Source organism: Octopus sinensis, linkage group LG5 (assembly GCF_006345805.1).
Source record: "Octopus sinensis linkage group LG5, ASM634580v1, whole genome shotgun sequence".
Classification (NCBI taxonomy): domain Eukaryota; kingdom Metazoa; phylum Mollusca; class Cephalopoda; order Octopoda; family Octopodidae; genus Octopus; species Octopus sinensis.
Window position 1 is genome coordinate 41,900,620 of NC_043001.1, and position 18,133 is coordinate 41,918,752.

An 18,133-nucleotide genomic window follows, 5' to 3' on the forward strand; every position below is an offset into this window, starting at 1 on the left:
ACCAAATGCAACTATTTGTGTCAGGCTCCTTGACATCGGTGACCCTCAAAAACAACATGAGCCTTACTTTCAAACACTACAATAGGGTTACGTAGATGAAAGCAACAAGGCCTTCATTGACTAATATTGTCTGGTTCAGGTATCTGTGCATCCCCATAATGAAGTGAAACGAGAGGTGATTAAATTTATCATTGAAAAGTTTCCTGGGGGGCGGAGAATAAAAAGGAAAAGGTTCGGATCCTCAGTTGTACAGTTTGTGTTCCTACAACATACACATGTGCGTGTACATATACAACACTAACACCTATATATTTATATACATTCGTATTAATATATGCATACAAACACTTACATACACATTTGCACACACACAATCGTTTGAGTTTATTTATATATATATATATTATATATATATATATGTATATATATATATATATATATATATATATATATATATATATATACCTATGATCATGTCACATCTGCATTAGATCATTTATGCAAAATTCATAACTGTTTATACGCTGGCTTTTCTTTATCTTCAACATATATGCAAAAGAAATTTAAAAAAAAATTGGAAAGAGTATTCCGATATAATGAAAGTGATAAACAATATAGTGATCTAAATAATCAGCTAAATATTCATTTGTAGGTAAAATTTCAGTTCGTGTATTCTGATTTCGTTGAATATTTTTGGATAATGAAAAATTGAGAATATATGCACTCCTGACAGCTACACATACAATTGACAATGAGTACACATATACCTAAATTTAGTCATTAGATATACATATACGATGTGCGAGGTTCAGTAGACCATATAAATAAACATAAATATATATATATACACATATGCATAGATTTAAAATATAGAAAAACATAAAGTGTAAGCTTGGAGAAAATTCTCAATGTATTTTATTTGTTTTCTTACCAGTGGTTCGCTGCTGTTGCTGCTGCTGCGCTGGAAAAGCCTGGCCTCCATTTTGCCTCTTCCATCCTCTCCAGTTGTTGCACAGACTCTCGGGCTCGCTGTTCCACGAGCACAGAGAATCCTCCTCGAAACGGTCACTGTCATCAAATGAGATATGATCGGCTTCCGTCTCCCAGTCAAACATAAAGTGCATACTTTGGTGGACCCGAGAGTAGAGGGTGTTGTAGTTTATAGACGTCAAGTTACGAATGTAGAGGATGACTTTCTCGGATATTCCCCCCCTGGAGAATGCTTACCAGGTAGCCAGCCTCTCTTATAGGAGGCTGTGAGTGAATGATGACTGTGTTAATGTATATCACAGGTCGATATTATTTAGATTAAAAATAGTATCTATAAATAGAGTGAGATAGAAAAAGATAAAACTGGTTATAGAGAAAAACAGATGTCAAATTAAGATAATAGAGGGTTTTAGCTAAGTTTCTTAAAGTCGGTGCCCGTAGTTTGAACCATTAATCTTGTTTAACAAAAAATTGGTTTTGATATGGGTCACACAGTAGGCCTATGAAGTTGCAATACTTAAATATGTGGTTAGCAAAACATACATTACAGAGAGGAAGAGAGAGAGAGAGAGACAGACAGAGAGAGAGAGAGAGAGAGAAAGAGGGAGCGCACTACACGAATATACAAAGGAACACTGACTTCTTGAAATACAAAGCGAAGGTTTACTTCAGCTAAGTTTATCTTCGCTTCGTCAATCAGCAGACAAATTTTACTAGACAGAAACACTGATAATCAATGGATGTTAAAGGAAGAAATGATATAACACGAATAAACTAGATGATAAGCCATAATTTTGTCCCGAAGCAAAGCGTTGCGTGATGGTAAAATGTTTAGCAAATAAAAGGGGAACTAGTATCTTTCTCACTCACAATAACAACACTATTCCAAATGCATCGAGTGACTTCGGTAGCAATCGGTAAATTTTTCGGTATATTTCGGGGAAAAAAAAGATAAACGCACTCTAGCTTCTTTTACTCTTACTCCTACTATCCCCAACCCACCTTTTTTTTCTCATCAAACCGGAAGATGACAAAATCTCACTTTCTGACGAGATTTACAGGACCTCGTAAGTTCTCGTTCTCATCTACTACTTCCTTTTGAGTCTTAGTCATATTGGTATAAGGTATGTGTTTTTTGTTTGCTGTATTTAATCTGCTTTCATCTTATTTTATTTAACACATTTAAATTATAAATTATATTTTTAATATACACTGTAACTAATTGCTCACTGAATAAAGTACTTTTGCGTATCTCACTGCTAGAAATTGTTGTTTTTTTGCTCCAAACACATGATGGTCTAATTTTAAATTGATTTTATTTCTACACGTTCTTGGTTATTTAGATTTATTTTAACCTTTAGTGTATTATAGTGTTATGTAAATTTTAAGTTGTGATGGTATTTTTTATCGTGTGATTTGAAATTTAACTTAGTTTTTGAAGATAAGGCATATTTTTAAACAACTTTATGTCCATTTAACTCGCCAGTGTTATAGGGTGTCTACTAATGAAATATACCGAGGGAATTGCCCGCCAGATATTAATATTCTATTTTGTGCTAATCAAAACTGATGTTAGATTAAGTCAATCTTTGTTCCACATGTTTTGTAATTCTGTTGGTGAACTGTATATTCACCAGTATGTGAAACACATCATCGGGAAATTTATTGAGAAACTAATACTCTGATTTGGTTATCCCTTATTCAATGCAAATGTTTATTATTTCTGTTTCCTAACACCCACCTTATTGTAATGAAATCTGCTTTCAGAATGGCTCCACGTAAAGGAAAGACGCAACAGCAGCAAGAGCAAGTATCGCTCGGCCCACAAGTGCTGGAAGGAGAGAATGTTTTCGGCGTAGCCCACATTTTTGCTAGTTTCAATGATACATTTGTGCATGTTACTGACCTTTCAGGCAAGTAAGTGATTTCTTTGTATATATATTTTTTACGTCAAGATATTGTTAGTGCTTGTAAATCAAGATATGTGATGACAACAACCTTGATACCTTGTGTTTTGCGATGTCTTGGAGAGCTGATGTCTTCTTTTGAATTCCTAAGTTTATAACGAGAAAATACATTTCGGAGGCCTCATTTTTGGAATCTTCGTGATTTTAAATCCCAGAATAATACTTACGTATTCAGAAGATGATATTTCGAAACTGAATTTTCAAACCTTCATGGTCCGAATACTTTTGGTTTTTGTGCGTGTGCACAATTATATCGCGAACCATCCCAAAATTTACAATAAAGCCGTGTCGGCCATCAATCACCACTTCCATAACCTTTTTCCTTGAAGTCTAACCTGAAATAGCGTATGGCTGATAACATTAACACTGGTGATACAGTGAATTCTTAAAGGAGAGCGAAAAAAAGATCTCGTTGGTAATTCATGGCTTCCAACCTGTTGAGAGTAGGGAAGGCCTAAAGAATCACAATACTTGCTGATGTCGTCATGTGTAAAAACGCGGAGAATTTGTAGTGGTACATCCACACTTCATATTAGCAACAGAATTGAAAATGTGATTGTTTAATACATTTTGAATTCAGAAATTTCTCAGGGATTTGATAAACTGGGTAAAGTGATTACTTATTTATATATCATGAGTTATATCAAGTCAGTCTGTTGAGTCATGTGCAGTCTATCCATTTGGTTGTGGTCAGGTTTTCTTAACCCTTTCGTTACCGTATTTATTTTGAGATGCTCTGTTTCATTCAATTAATTTTAAATAGAACAAAGAATTTAATAAAAGAACTTAGTTATCATTAAGCTAGTGTTAGGAACATAAATTGTGACAAAGGTTTGGTGAAAGATTTTAATTCAATACTTACGAAAACAAGACATTTGTACTACAGAGGCAGAGGCGGTTTTGGCTGGGTTGGTATCATAATTTGGGACCAGTGCTCAAAAGCCAAAATAAGCTGGACCGTTTTATGTTGATTTGAACAGTTGTCTCGGTGATATTTTAATGGCTTTTGTGTAAATTCACATCTAAATGGGTTCTTGATTTTGAGTTAGCTATAATTTTTCACGATTTAATTTGTCATTTGAATAGAAAGAGGATAATTTAACTCTTTTTACTTAGCAGCCGAGACTGGTTATATGACACAAACTTTCTGTTTTTTAATGTAATTTAAATTATCTTTCAAAATTTCATGTTTAATAATGTTCCAAACATCAGTTTAATGACTTTTTTTCTTCATTGAATTAAAGCAAAGAAAGTTTATTTCAACAGAAAAAGTAGTAAAGGGGTTTATAGAAACCTTGAACCTTAATTCGACATTCTTTTGATATAACTTGACGAAATTAAAACATTTTACTTCGGGTATTTCCATGGGTTGTGGAGTATAGATATAATGAAATTATGCCATCAATGTCTCATTTTAAACTTGAAGAATAAAAGCATTGCATATTTGTTCTTACCTATTTCATGTGTGTATGTAAAATCTGCAAATTTCCAAGCAGAAAACAATCGAACTGTTGTTTGCTTCCATGGAAATACCCGAAGTGAAATGTTTTGATTTTGTCGAGTTATATCAAAAGAATGCCCTTAATTCTACATTTCCCTGTCGACTTTGCTAGTTGTGTGTATGCACTGATAATAGTTCTGTAAAAAGTCATCCCAACGAAACGAAATTATGCGAGTGTAAAAGTTGACACTCAAGTCTATATAGGTTGCTTTAATAGTTTACGAACATTGAGTTTCTATCATTTGGTTGCATAGTATTTTTTAAACTATTTTGTCTAGATATTTATTGAAGGCCATGCATCAGGACATATGATGACAACAACTTGGTACCTTATGTTTCTCAATGATAGGTCCAATCACCTTGGAGAACTGATGTCCTGTAATTAGGTGTTAAGAGATTTATGGCCAACAGAAAACTGGGCATTCTTTCGATATAACTCGACAAAATCAAAGCATTTCACTTTGGGTATTTCCGTGGGTTGTGAAGTATAGATATAATGAAATTATGCCAGCAATGTCTCTCATTTTAAAAAAGCCTTGCATATTTGTTCTTACCTGTATTGTGTGTATATAAGATCTGCATTCCAAGCAGAAAACAGAATCGAACTGTTATTTGCTTCCACGGAAATACCTGAAGTAAAATGTTTTTTGTCACGTTATATCGAAAGAATGCCCTTAACCCTTTTACTGTTTAAACCGGCCAAAATATTCTACCTATTTTATGTTCAAACTAGTCAGATATGGTCATTCATAGCTACCTTATTGTGTCATTTTAAAAATAATCACATCATTGAAATCTCAAAGCCATGAAATGATGCAAGATTAATTTTACATGGTGTGAATACATAAGCTTTACATTTTACAGAATAATCTGAATGCTAAAGGGTTAAATATGAATAGGTGATTATGGACGGTTGGGGGGCTGGTCACATGAACCAAAATTTTTTTCAGGCGGTTTGGTAATGAAAGGGTTAATTCTACATTTCCTTGTCGACTTTTCTATTCGTGTGTGTGCATTAATAATAGTTCCATAAATATAAGTCATCTTATATAATAGTTCCATAAATATAAGCTCATCTACTCGAAGCGATAAGATTCGTTTCAGCTTCGCATGACTGCTTGGTACTAGGCGACTTCAACGCTCCCACGATCGATTGGCCCGCATCAATTTGTACAACATCTTCCCGGTTCGGCCAGGCCCTTCTTGACGTGGCTGAAGATTGTTTTCTATTGCAACATGTTGAATATCGGTCTGGGCAGCAGCCATCTATGCTAGATCTGGTATTCTCCCGCTATCCAAGATCAGTGTCAGACGTATCTGTGTGCGCCCCTCTTGCCAAGAGTGATCATGCGGTCCTGAAGTTCGTCATGCACACAACTTTTTCCACGCCCACGATTACTTCGCTGCCACGTAGAGTCTTCTCTGCAATTAATCTTGAAATTCTAACCGAGGCTTCTGCGCTTCTGGACTGACGTTGTCCTCAGTTGACGAACTATGGTCATCCCTCAAAGCATATGTAATCTGTTTGACTGACCAGGCAGTTCCCGTTGGACTTCCCAAGAGGAAGAAACACAAGCCCTGGGTGACGAAGAAGGTTGAACGAGAACGTCGACTCAGAGATATTGCTTGGGCTGAATTCAAAAATCTGGATTCGACTGCAGCTTTTGAGGTGTACAAAACTCAACGAGACTGAGCCGTGAAAATTGAAAAGAAAGAACGCTTCAGTTATGAATACAAAATCGCGGCAAATGCCAGTAGCAATCCAAAAACCTTCTTTGCCCATGTCCAGCGGAATTCCCGCTTGAACAACCAGATTGCAACGTTGGTAGACTCAACAGGCGTATCGATTGAGGACCCTTATCAACAGAGTCAATTATTTGCCGAGGCTTTTTCAACTATTTTCAAACAAGATGATGGTCGTGAACCCCCTCCATTTGATAGATCGGTACCTCCAATGCTTCGATTGATCATCACGCGGGACCAAGTCAAGCGTGTTATTCAAGGCCTCGATGTCAACAAGGGTCACGGCCCTGACGGCATACACCCACGGGTTATCAAAGCGTTGGCTCCGGTCATCTGCGAGCCCTTAACACGACTATTCAATATGTCGTTGGCGACGGGTGTTATACCTGCAGACTGGAGAACAGCGATAGTCTGCCCAATTTTCAAGAAAGGGAGCCGCGAAGACCCGCTTAACTACCGACTGGTTTCCCTTACATCAATAATCAGCAAGATGTTCGAAACCATCCTTAAGAAAAGTATGATGCTCCACCTCCTGAACACAGCCTCGATCACTGATTCCCAACACGGCTTCGTGCCGAAGAGATCATGCTTGACCAACTTACTAGTAATGGAAGAATTGGTGACGCGCATCCTCGATGATAGTGATACTGTTGACATCGTTTTATTGGACTTTGCCAAAGCTTTTGACTCGGTAAACCACCGCCTACTACTTGTCAAGCTTCAAGCATATAGTTTCCATCCGGATATTGTACGATGGGTTGGTGCCTTCCTCTCAGATCGCTCCTTCCAAGTTCAAGTTAATGGTTCGCGGTCCGATGTCTCCAGTGCGAGCAGTGGCGTGCCTCAAGGTTCAGTGCTTGGGCCTTGTTGTTCTTAGTCTTCATAAATGACTTGCCCGACGACCTCACGCAACACACCCTTCTATTTGCCGACGATATCAAACTGGTCGCTCCTCGCGGTAGTATAGAGGATCTTCGTCGATGCCTCCACCAAATTTGGAAGTGGTCTAACAATTGGGACCTGTGTCTGAACGTGTCAAAGTGCTGTCATCTGCCTGTCGGCTCTACTCCTGCAACTCAACTTGATTTCGAGCCGGGTCGTCTGCTGCTGGAGAGGACCGATCAGGTAAAGGACCTGGGTATCTTGGTGGATTCCTCCTTTTCGCCTTCGGCCCAGTGCGTCCATGCTGCCAACAAAGCGCGCGGAATTCTGTTTTTGATTCGACGGTCATTCGGAATGCTCACAGCAGCCATATTCCTGCCACTCTATGTCACGCTGGTGAGACCCATATTGGAGTATGGGATTCAAGCCTCTTCTCCTTATCTCCTCAAAGACATACAGCACCTCGAAAGAGTCCAGGGGCTGGCTTAACCGCATGGTTCATGGTCTCAAAAATTTGTCCTACGAAGAAAGGCTGAGGACGCTCGACCTTTGTTCTCTTGAAAAACGCCGCTGCCGTGGTGATCTCATTCTCGCCCACAACATCATAAGCGGGAAGTGTAACCTCTCGAAAGAGCTGTTCTTCACTCCTGCTCCGGAAGTCGGCTGCGGGGTCATTCCGAAAAGCTCTACCTGCGACGATTTCATCTCAATCGAAGGAGAGGAGCTTTCTCTGTCCGGGTTGCGGATCCGTGGAACAAGCTGCCAGACGAGATGGTGAAGATGCCGACGACCGCTTTGTTCAAAGCCTCCCTGGACCTCAAGTGGCCTGAACTCTTTACATGAACACCACCCTGTACTTAACTCCATGTCCCCCTACATGGCCTTGCTATTTGCTTATGAGCCAAATTAACTAACTAACTAACTAACTAAGTCATCCCAACGAAATGAAATTATGTGAGTGTAAAAGTTGACACTCAAGTCTATGTAGGTTGCTTTAATAGTTTGCCAACATTGAGTTTGTATCATTTGGTTGCATAGTGTTTTTTAAACTATTTTGTCTAGATATTTATTGAAGGCCATGCATCAGGACATATGATGACAACAACTTGGTACCTTATGTTTCTCAATGATAGGTCCAATCACCTTGGAGAGCTGATGTCCTGTAATTAGGTGTTAAGAGATTTATGGCCAACAGAAAACTGGGCATTCTTTCGATATAACTCGACAAAATCAAAGCATTTCACTTTGGGTATTTCCGTGGGTTGTGAAGTATAGATATAATGAAATTATGCCAGCAATGTCTCTCATTTTAAAAAAGCCTTGCATATTTGTTCTTACCTGTATTGTGTGTATATAAGATCTGCATTCCAAGCAGAAAACAGAATCGAACTGTTATTTGCTTCCACGGAAATACCTGAAGTAAAATGTTTTTTGTCACGTTATATCGAAAGAATGCCCTTAACCCTTTTACTGTTTAAACCGGCCAAAATATTCTACCTATTTTATGTTCAAACTAGTCAGATATGGTCATTCATAGCTACCTTATTGTGTCATTTTAAAAATAATCACATCATTGAAATCTCAAAGCCATGAAATGATGCAAGATTAATTTTACATGGTGTGAATACATAAGCTTTACATTTTACAGAATAATCTGAATGCTAAAGGGTTAAATATGAATAGGTGATTATGGACGGTTGGGGGGAGGGGGCTTGGTCACATGAACCAAAATTTTTTTCAGGCGGTTTGGTAATGAAAGGGTTAATTCTACATTTCCTTGTTGACTTTTCTATTCGTCTGTGTGCATTGATAATAGTTCCATAAATATAAGTCATCCCAACGAAATGAAATTATGCGAGTGTAAAAGTTGACACTCAAGTCTATGTAGGTTGCTTTAATAGTTTGCGAACATTGAGTTTGTAACATTTGGTTGCATAGTATTTTTTAAACTATTTTGTCTAGATATTTATTGAAGGCCATGCATCAGGACATATGATGACAACAACTTGGTACCTTATGTTTCCCAATGATAGGTCCAATCACCTTGGAGAGCTGATGTCCTGTAATTAGGTGTTAAGAGATTTATGGCCAACAGAAAACTGGGCATTCTTTCGATATAACTCGACAAAATCAAAGCATTTCACTTTGGGTATTTCCGTGGGTTGTGGAGTATAGATATAATGAAATTATGCCAGCAATGTCTCTCATTTTAAACTTGAAAAAAAGCCTTGCATATTTGTTCTTACCTGTTTCATGTGTGTATGTAAAATCTGCAAATTTCCAAGCAGAAAACAGAATCGAACTGTATACCATGGAAATACCTGAAGTGAAATGTTTTGACTTTGCCAGGTTATATCGAAAGAATGCTGAAAACTGAAAGTGAAGAGAATCACCAACATGCTTGAGTTGGTCTAAGCACAATTTCCATTTCTTTAGCCCTTTGGCATTAAGCTTACTTTGTCAAATGCAATGCTCTGACATTGTTTTGAATTAATCAGGCTCAAGAAGAGTATCAATATTTGTTAGTAACTTCAATTTTTTAAAAATAGTCTTGAAATTTGTGCTTGGATACCGTTCATGAAGTTTTCATCCTGTCAGTCAAAAAAGTCATCAACAGTAGACATATCACTGATACTGGTTCCCAGTGTTTTTTCATGTTGGGTAACAGGTGGTAGTCAGATGGGACCAAATCAAAATAGGAGGAGTGGTCAACCTGTTCAAAGCTGCAGTTATGCACAACAGCCATTGAAACCAAGGATTTGTGTGATGGAGCATTGTCCTGATGATACAAGAACCCTTTGTTCAATTTTCCTGGGCATTTGGTCTTGATGACCTTCCATTACTGCTGCAACAAGTTGGCATAATACTCTTTTGATGGTGTGGCCCTTTTGAAGATAGTCAATAGGCACAATGCCTTTTGCATCCCAAAAAACTGAAGCCCAACACCCCTGCAGGTGGAATGACTGGCCTTTTGGGGCAGATGGGAGGGGGTGTTTCCACTGCATGGATTGTCTCTGGTTCAAAGTAAAGAGGCCAACACATCCTGGATTCAGGGAAACCTGGATCTGCTTGAAACAGTCTTGAATAATTGTCAAAAGACATGGCAACTACCAAGTAGGGTTGTTTATTATCTCAACTCACAAGAAATGCTAATAGATTGGCTGTTTGATTTATTGTCAATTGCCTGTCATCTATCATCATGTGGTGGCAGTTGCAGAATGTCCAAACCTTAGGTCATCTTCAAGATTTTCCCTGTCCCCCCTAAATTCACCTGCCTACTTTTGCACTGTTGATAAAGCTGGAGCATTATCCCCTGATGTAGCAATCATGTTGGCACAAATGTCCTTTTTCTGCAGGTACTTGATAACACCACGGTGTCACATTTTATTCATTTTCAAGAGAAGTCACTACTAGTTACTTTTGAAGACTTCTTTTTACAACTGTTTATCTGGAACAGTGGTTTTCAACCGGGGTTCCGCAAGAAGTTACAAAACTGCTAAAATCGGCAGTAATTTTAAATTCTCCTGTGCAGATATGTGTGCATAAGACTATTAAATTATTGCACAGGGGTTCCTTGAGCCAGTGGAATGTTTCCTTGGGGTTCCGCTCCAGCAAAATTGTTGAAAAGCACTGATCTGGAAGGAAACTGCAGTTATTAATAAGACGGTTGAAATTAATGCTTGTAAGATTTTATAGCTTCATCATCACTCCTTTATAGTCAGCCTATGTACTTTTCGGCCCACCCTCATAAAACTTAACTTACATTCTAATGGGATTGCATTACTGTTGATATTTATGAATATTACCACTTTCCCATGTTGGATAAACATGCTACTTACAATTTCTGCATCTTTAAAGTTTGCTGTTGGTTTTGAGTTAAGCACAGACTGACACTTCAAGATGTTTTGTAAGGAATTAGTTTTATGCTTAAGTTTCCATTCTTACATGGGTTGAGCAAGTTTCATTGCTTGCATCATCTTGCATATAGCACAAAACCTGCTGGCTTTGTTTTATGTTTTGCGCTGGGTATATTTTCTTGTAATAACACTACCCTGTATTACTGTTTAATTGAGGTTGCTGTCTTTGGGTGACCTGTTGTGACTTGCAGGCTCCACATATATCTGTGCGCATGCAGATAACTGTGCCACAGTGGCTTGGTACATTGTTATCCTTCGTGCAACATATATACTTTTGTAACAAAGTGGTAAGAATAATCAGCAGCTTAATTGTAGCTTTGTCAGTTGCAAAATGAATTAATGCGCTTTCTATGGGTATTTGAGAAAACACAACACGTGTTTTTGTATTTTCCACCTTTAAAAACATTGCAACACCTGCACTAAATACACTGAAGCTATTTTTTGCACCTACAAGTTGTCTGAAACCTGTTCTCTACATGGTTTGCCAATATTGGAAAATCAAAGTTTTTAGCTTGTGCAATACTATCCCAAATTATCCACTCTAGACACAAATTTAGGAAGTACCAAACTGGCGCTAGTTAACATTTGGAACCATTGCATCACTACCTCTCTTCTCCATACCATTTGCTTAAGTTTACATATACCATAAAAAGCCATGTAATTTAACACAAAAATAAAATTTAGGAGTACGTAAATTACATGAACAAATTTTTTGGGGCCTTTTTTTCTTTTTTTTTTCATAAAGATTTACAAAACAAACATTTGTACCAAAAGTTGACTCATTTAATGTCAGAGTAGGTTTTTACAGAAAAAATAAGGGCTTAAATATAATGAAGCTGACTTTATTTATGTTGGGTGGTATAATGCTTCCTTTTTCTCTATAAATTTACTAAAACCATTACATTGCTGGTAATCACATTCCTCAGTCAAACAGTCCAACCCATGCCAGCATGGAAAGTGGAGGTTAAATGATGTTGATGATTTCCTATGATAGTGATTTGAGAAGGCATACAACAGTATGCTAAAGATCAGACTTAGTCTCTTGACAAGAAATGTAAAATAAAGTTTAATAATATCTAATCATAAGTGAAATTATGCTAAATACAAATAAATTGAAAACCTTTTCTCCCTGGCCGGCAATTCTGAAAACTTTTGGGTGTGAATTTTACATATCCTAAAAATCACCTGCATAAATTACACAGGTATGCAAATTACATGAGTTTTTACAGTAAAACCTTTGGTGATTGCCCTCGAATTTGGCTGCTTTTTGCCTTTGTATTTGTATGTACACACAAAACATGATGCATTCACTTATTAATCATATAAAATCCAACCAATGTCACTGCTGAATATACCATGTTTCTGGGTTTGGTCTTACTGTATAACAACCTTGGGCAAGTGTCATTAGCTATAGTCTTGGGTTGACCAAACACCTATGGTTAGATTTAAGAGATAGAAACTGAAAGAAGCTCATTGTGCATGTGTTTCATTGTCTTGACATTACCTGATGGTTGTAAATGTCATCATCATAAAAATGGTGTGCTTTGTTTCCAACTACCTGTGAAAATATGTCCCACCATAAGGAAAACCTATGCTTGCAAACAGGTGTGGTTTGATGACAGGATATGCATCCAGCCATAGAAAATCTGCTTCATTGAATTGTTTGACCTATGCAAGCATGGAATAGTGGTTATAGATATAATGATGTGGCAATTATTTACCTATATTTTTGCATGATTCTTCTTTTTTAAATTTTGCCTTTTTTATTTTGTATGTTCTAGGTTCTTCATATTCATAATGTTTTTGCTTTGTGATGTTCTGTCTTTCATATGGCCTTGCGTAAGCTATTATGTTAATTACTGAGTTTTATTATATTTGGTAGGAAATTTGTACAACCTCTTCAGATATCTTTGGTTTTCATAGCTTTTTATCTTTTTTTTATTGGTTGTTGTTTGTCTTCCTCTGACATTTGTCTTTCCTTATCTGTTTTAAAACTGAAGTAACTTGATGTTTAAAAAATCAAAGCTCACCAAATAGGTTTTTTTTCTTTTCTTTCCCTGTATGGAAAAAAGACTTAAGAACTTATCCCTTTCCCCTCACTTTGAGAATAAGTGAAAGTGAAGATCAATGTTAAAAATTGAAACAAAAAATTAACCCTATCTCAGAACTTGTTTTGGTAAGTTGTGTGAAAGGACTGAGTGTAATATTGAAGTGAATTTACTCTAGATGTAATTGTGGATGTGTGTGTATATACATACGATGAAATATATATGTGTGTGTATATATATATATATATATTTATATATAATGATTAAGTATTTGACTATGGCCATATTGGCATCACCTTGAAGGGTGGAATCGACCCCAGAACTTTTTTTGAAGCCTGCTGAGCCACTAAGTTACAGGGATGTAAACACACTAACACCAGTTGTCAAGTATTAATGAGACAAAGACAGATATATATATATACACATATATACAACTGGCTTCTTCCAGTTTCTGTCTACCAAATCCACTTACAAGTCTATGGTAGAAGACATTCGTCCAAGGTGCCATGCAGTGGCACTGAGCCTGGAACCATGAGGTTGGGAAGTAAGCTTCTTATTACACATACACTGATTTGAGATTGATTCACAGAATTCTGTGGCTATCATGGTAATCTCTTATGAACTCAGCAGTCCACCATAATTAATTACAGAGTAGTGTTATATAAATGTCCATGTAACAGAAAATCCAAGAGACAAGTTCACTTCAAAACCATGTGGTTTGAGTTGGATTTCCTTGTGTAGCACTTAGGCAAATCACTCATAAGTTTTTTTGCATGAAGTCATAGAAACAAACTAATTTTCATAGCTTCTTGCAGTCCATCAAAACTTTGTGGACAGAAATTGTCTTCACATTGACACCACTTGAGCAATAGTTTTTCTTGTAAACCAGTGGCATATAAAAAATGCCTAGAAAAAATGAGTTGGCAACAAGATGAAGTATGTCAATGAAGAGGAAGGAAACCAGGTCTGTGTAACTAAAGTTGCATGTTAGAACGACTTCTGCAAGGGACATAACTTGCAATATTAGCCAACAATTGTGTTGAGTTGGTCAGAGTACAGTTGGGATATAGAAAAATATAGAGGGACTATGTAACTTGAATTTACATTTTACAAAATGCACAAATATAAAATACTTGCTGTTATCAAAATGCTCTGCTGCATTTGGGCCTCTGTAGTGATGTTGAGTGCGCAGTCATCTGCAGAGTCATGCACAGAATTCTCTCCCACTTTGGTGTTGGCTTGTAGCCTCCTGTCTCGAGTGCTACACGTCCTGAATGTGATCTTGATGTGGTTTTGCTACTGCAGAAAACATCGAATAACACAACTGAAAACAGCATAGTTGTGAATACACAGTCCTGCTTGACTTTGTTAGTGACTGGGAACACATTGGGAGAATCACCACTGCCCAATACTCAGGTGGGCATGCCATCATGGAACTGTCACACCATGCTAATGAATTCATCAAGCTGCAGAACTTTTAACATGATCTTCCAAATGCCCTCACAGCTGGTCTCAGAGGCCTTGGTCAAGTCTACAAACGTGTATTGGTCTCTATTCTGTTTCTGGCACTTCTGAAATTGGTGCAGAATAAAGATCATGTTGACTGTCCCACAGCTCTCTCCAACACTACACAGCCTGCAGTAATTTTGGCCTCACAATCAGTACTCAGACGTTATATATGGAGCCAACAGTCACTGTTCAAGGGGAACCCGAAAGGTTATGTACATGTGCCTTGGCAGCACACTTTCCAGATCTGTGAACATTGACAATGAAGTCAACATGCACATTGCCATGGGAAACTTAGCATTCGGGTGGCTACATGAATCATTGTGAGAGAAGAGAGGCATTAGGCTAGCTACCATGTTGATTGTGTACCAAGTAGTTGTACTGTCTGTGCAAATGTATGCTTGCAAGACTTGGATGGTCCACAAACATCCTGTCAAAAAGCTAAACTGCCTGAGAAAGCTGTTGAAAAAGTCCTAGGCATGGAGGTCCTCTCTCGAGTTGATATACCAAATATTTACACTCTACTGAGGAGAGCGAAAGTCAAGTGGACTGGCCACTTTGTTTGAATGCCTGAAATGAAGCTCCCCAAAAGACTTTTGCAGTGAACTGGCAGGAGGCAAGTGCATGCAAGGTGGACAGAAAAGGCACTTTAAAACATACATTCATGGTTTCACTGAATAAGTTTTGGAATCGAGAGCAAAAACCCAACTTGTCTGGTGAAGCTACACCAACAGTTCCTGACCTGCAGAGCCTTCTGAGCATGCAACAAACGGATCAGTCACAGCCGAACACACTGAGCCCCATTGTCTTCTGTGATGTTCTTGATTGTTGTCAATGATGAACGAACTAATAATGTGTTGTTCCAACTCAATTGCATTGCACATATTCTTAGTAGGTAGAAGCTTGCAAAATTTTCTGTTACTACACTCCCAAATAGTCTATTCTGAGTTTACAGTATAAGATTTTGTCATAAAATAATTCTTTGAGATATTTTGTGGCTTGACAAGAAATCTCAGATGCAGCTATTTATTTGCATTGTGGTACATTGATATCTCAGAATTTATCTATTGATTTACAGTGATTGCTGGATCTTAACTAGTGCCTATTACATAAAATTCTTGAGCATGTTTTTTATTTTGTTGGTAAATTAACCCTTAGATAGGAAAGTGGTTGCATTATCAGAATTATCTTTCTTACAAATAATTTTCATGCTTATTTTTAAATAAGTAAAACAACTATGAAAATTTATGATCTTATTCTCAAAAAGTCGCAAAATATTCACTTTGCATTCCCCATGTGAGTGTAAATTCATTTGATTCTCATGTTAAACAAAAGTACAAATGTAGAAAAATCAGTTTATTTTTTCTGTGCTATCTGGAACATCATCTTCATTGTTGTATATTTCGTTTGACTTCATTGTTCCAGTCACAAACTGGAGTTTGATGCTGCCTTGTTATTGAAATAGTTCCTACAGTACATTTTCATATTTTTCAGAGAAACTATAGCTCGTGTGACGGGTGGAATGAAGGTCAAGGCTGATCGAGATGAAGCTTCCCCTTACGCTGCAATGTTGGCTGCACAAGAAGTAGCAGAAAGGTGCAAAACAGTTGGAATTACAGCTCTTCATATTCGCCTTAGAGCTACAGGAGGCAACAAGTGAGTAGATCATACGGATTGTTTCCTTGTGGAATTTTTTTATGTATTGTAAAGGATGCAGATTTGCAGCCTAAACAGCATTAAATTGAAGGAAAAGAAAATTGTTTAGTTGTGTGTGTCTATGTATGATAAAAAAAAATTGTTTGGTTCAAGAAGTCTTGGGGTTCAATTCCAATGTGCAGCTTTTGGTCAGGTTTCACAGAGATTGGAGTTGACCCAACCCTTGTGAGCGGAAATGGTTAACTGAAAACAGTTTGGCAATGGTTGAATTGCATTTGTTCAAAGGCTGTCGTGGCTCACTATCATGCTAATTCTGCTTGTGAGTTGCATTTAGAATACCCAGTCACTTAGACAGTCAGTTTCATAAGCAGGTAGATAGTTCAGTACTCAAACAAATGATTACTTGATATATTGCAATTGCTTATATTAATATTGGTTCTAGAGTACTGAATGTAATGGTTAGAATTATTATTCTTGCATAGTTGTTTGTCTTGATGCTTTCTCCACTAATTAACTTAAATTCACGAATGCTATCTTGCAAATAAATTCGCTATCTCTGACTGTTCACTATGTAAGCTTGCTGTTCTAACTAGTAGATAGAATCTATGCTTTTTGACATGTCATGAATAGCAGGCTATATGTGAAGCTAGAGAGGGAATAACTATTTTCAGTGGTATCTGGTGTAAATACTTTTAATGCGATATTGAATTTTAAGTTATTTTATATATATATACACACACACACGTGTAATCAAAAGGAGTGATATAAAATGTATACAATATAGTAGAAATTAATTTTAGTGGTAAAAGTATTATGTACTTCAAAGACAATGTATGTTTGAAAACTATGCATTAATTTACCATTGGGAATTTATGCCATGTGTGACAGATCTTAAGCCAATACATGCATAACAATGTTAGATCAAGTTTGATGTTATTAAATTGTGTTGTAAACATTTTCAAGATGGTGTGATTCATTGTAACAAATTGCATTCTCATAATTATTTCAGAACTAAGACTCCAGGCCCTGGAGCTCAGTCAGCTCTCCGAGCTTTGGCTCGTTCTGGTATGAAGATAGGACGTATTGGTAAGTAGTATTTGTATATTTTGTTAATTTCTCAATTTATAATTGGAAAAGATTAAATATTGTCCATGGCAGTTTATTTACAGTCTTTCTGTTGGAAACTATTTTAGAGGTAATAATAATCAATCTAATTTGGATACTTTGCTAAAATAAGTTGTAAACAGGTCTTTGTTCAGAGTCAATAGAAAAGTTAATAATCTGTCGTAGATTTTCATTGTTCCTTAACATAGATTTTCATTTCATTGAATGAATAACTGCCAGGAGTATACTGAGATGAATTCCACCTTACACATTGCAAATGTGTTTTGAAATTAATTAAAGGTGGTTTGTCCCTAGTTCTGTGAGGAATTAAGCTTTGAAAGGGTTTGAATATATTGCATTTTCTTACATTTTTAACCTTGGGAGTGTTTATTTGATTGAACTCTTATTTTATTTTTCAGAGGATGTTACTCCTATTCCATCAGATAGCACCAGAAGGAAGGGTGGTCGTCGTGGACGTCGTTTGTAAATGTTTAATTAAAGCTCCACTGACAATTATCCATTGTTTTGTTTTTATTTATTGTGCAAATGTATCTTTATGACGAGGTGTGCTTTTCTTGGTCACAGCATTTTATGCAGTTGGAGTGTCTGTCTTAAGAATCTAAACTATTTTCTCCAACTGCTTGGTAATAGGTTCTTTAGAATTCTTAGTGCTAAATTCTTCTGGCTAATTTTATGGTAATTTTCAGGACCATGTTTTTAATACAATACTCCTTTTTGCCTATAATTGATTATGGGAATGAAGAATTCAGACGATTTAGTCAAATAACTTATTGGTGATTCTAAAAAGAATTGCTTGAA

At 36.9% G+C, this 18,133-nt stretch overlaps 2 protein-coding genes across 4 annotated transcripts in view; one reads left to right on the forward strand and one right to left on the reverse strand.

Annotated features, from left to right (window-relative positions):
• The window catches only part of LOC115211937 (zinc finger SWIM domain-containing protein 8), an 82,662-nt gene extending 80,663 nt beyond the window's left edge, over positions 1-1,999 (reverse strand). For 2 of the 3 annotated variants that reach the window (XM_029780691.2, XM_036503346.1), the window contains exon 1: positions 932-1,810. In XM_029780691.2, coding sequence (XP_029636551.1) covers positions 932-1,124 — 193 coding nt within the window. In that variant the 5' untranslated portion in view covers positions 1,125-1,810. Of the gene's footprint in view, positions 1-931; positions 1,811-1,860 lie in introns of those variants that run through there. The other variant, XM_029780690.2, reaches the window with a different exon arrangement.
• Positions 1,975-17,830, forward strand: LOC115211938 (40S ribosomal protein S14). The gene is made up of 5 exons (XM_029780692.2): positions 1,975-2,114; positions 2,758-2,907; positions 16,049-16,210; positions 17,220-17,296; positions 17,734-17,830. Exons 2-5 carry the CDS (start codon positions 2,759-2,761, stop codon positions 17,799-17,801), a joined length of 456 nt encoding a protein of 151 aa, XP_029636552.1. The 5' UTR covers positions 1,975-2,114; position 2,758; the 3' UTR covers positions 17,802-17,830.
• Positions 17,831-18,133: the final 303 nt, after the last annotated feature.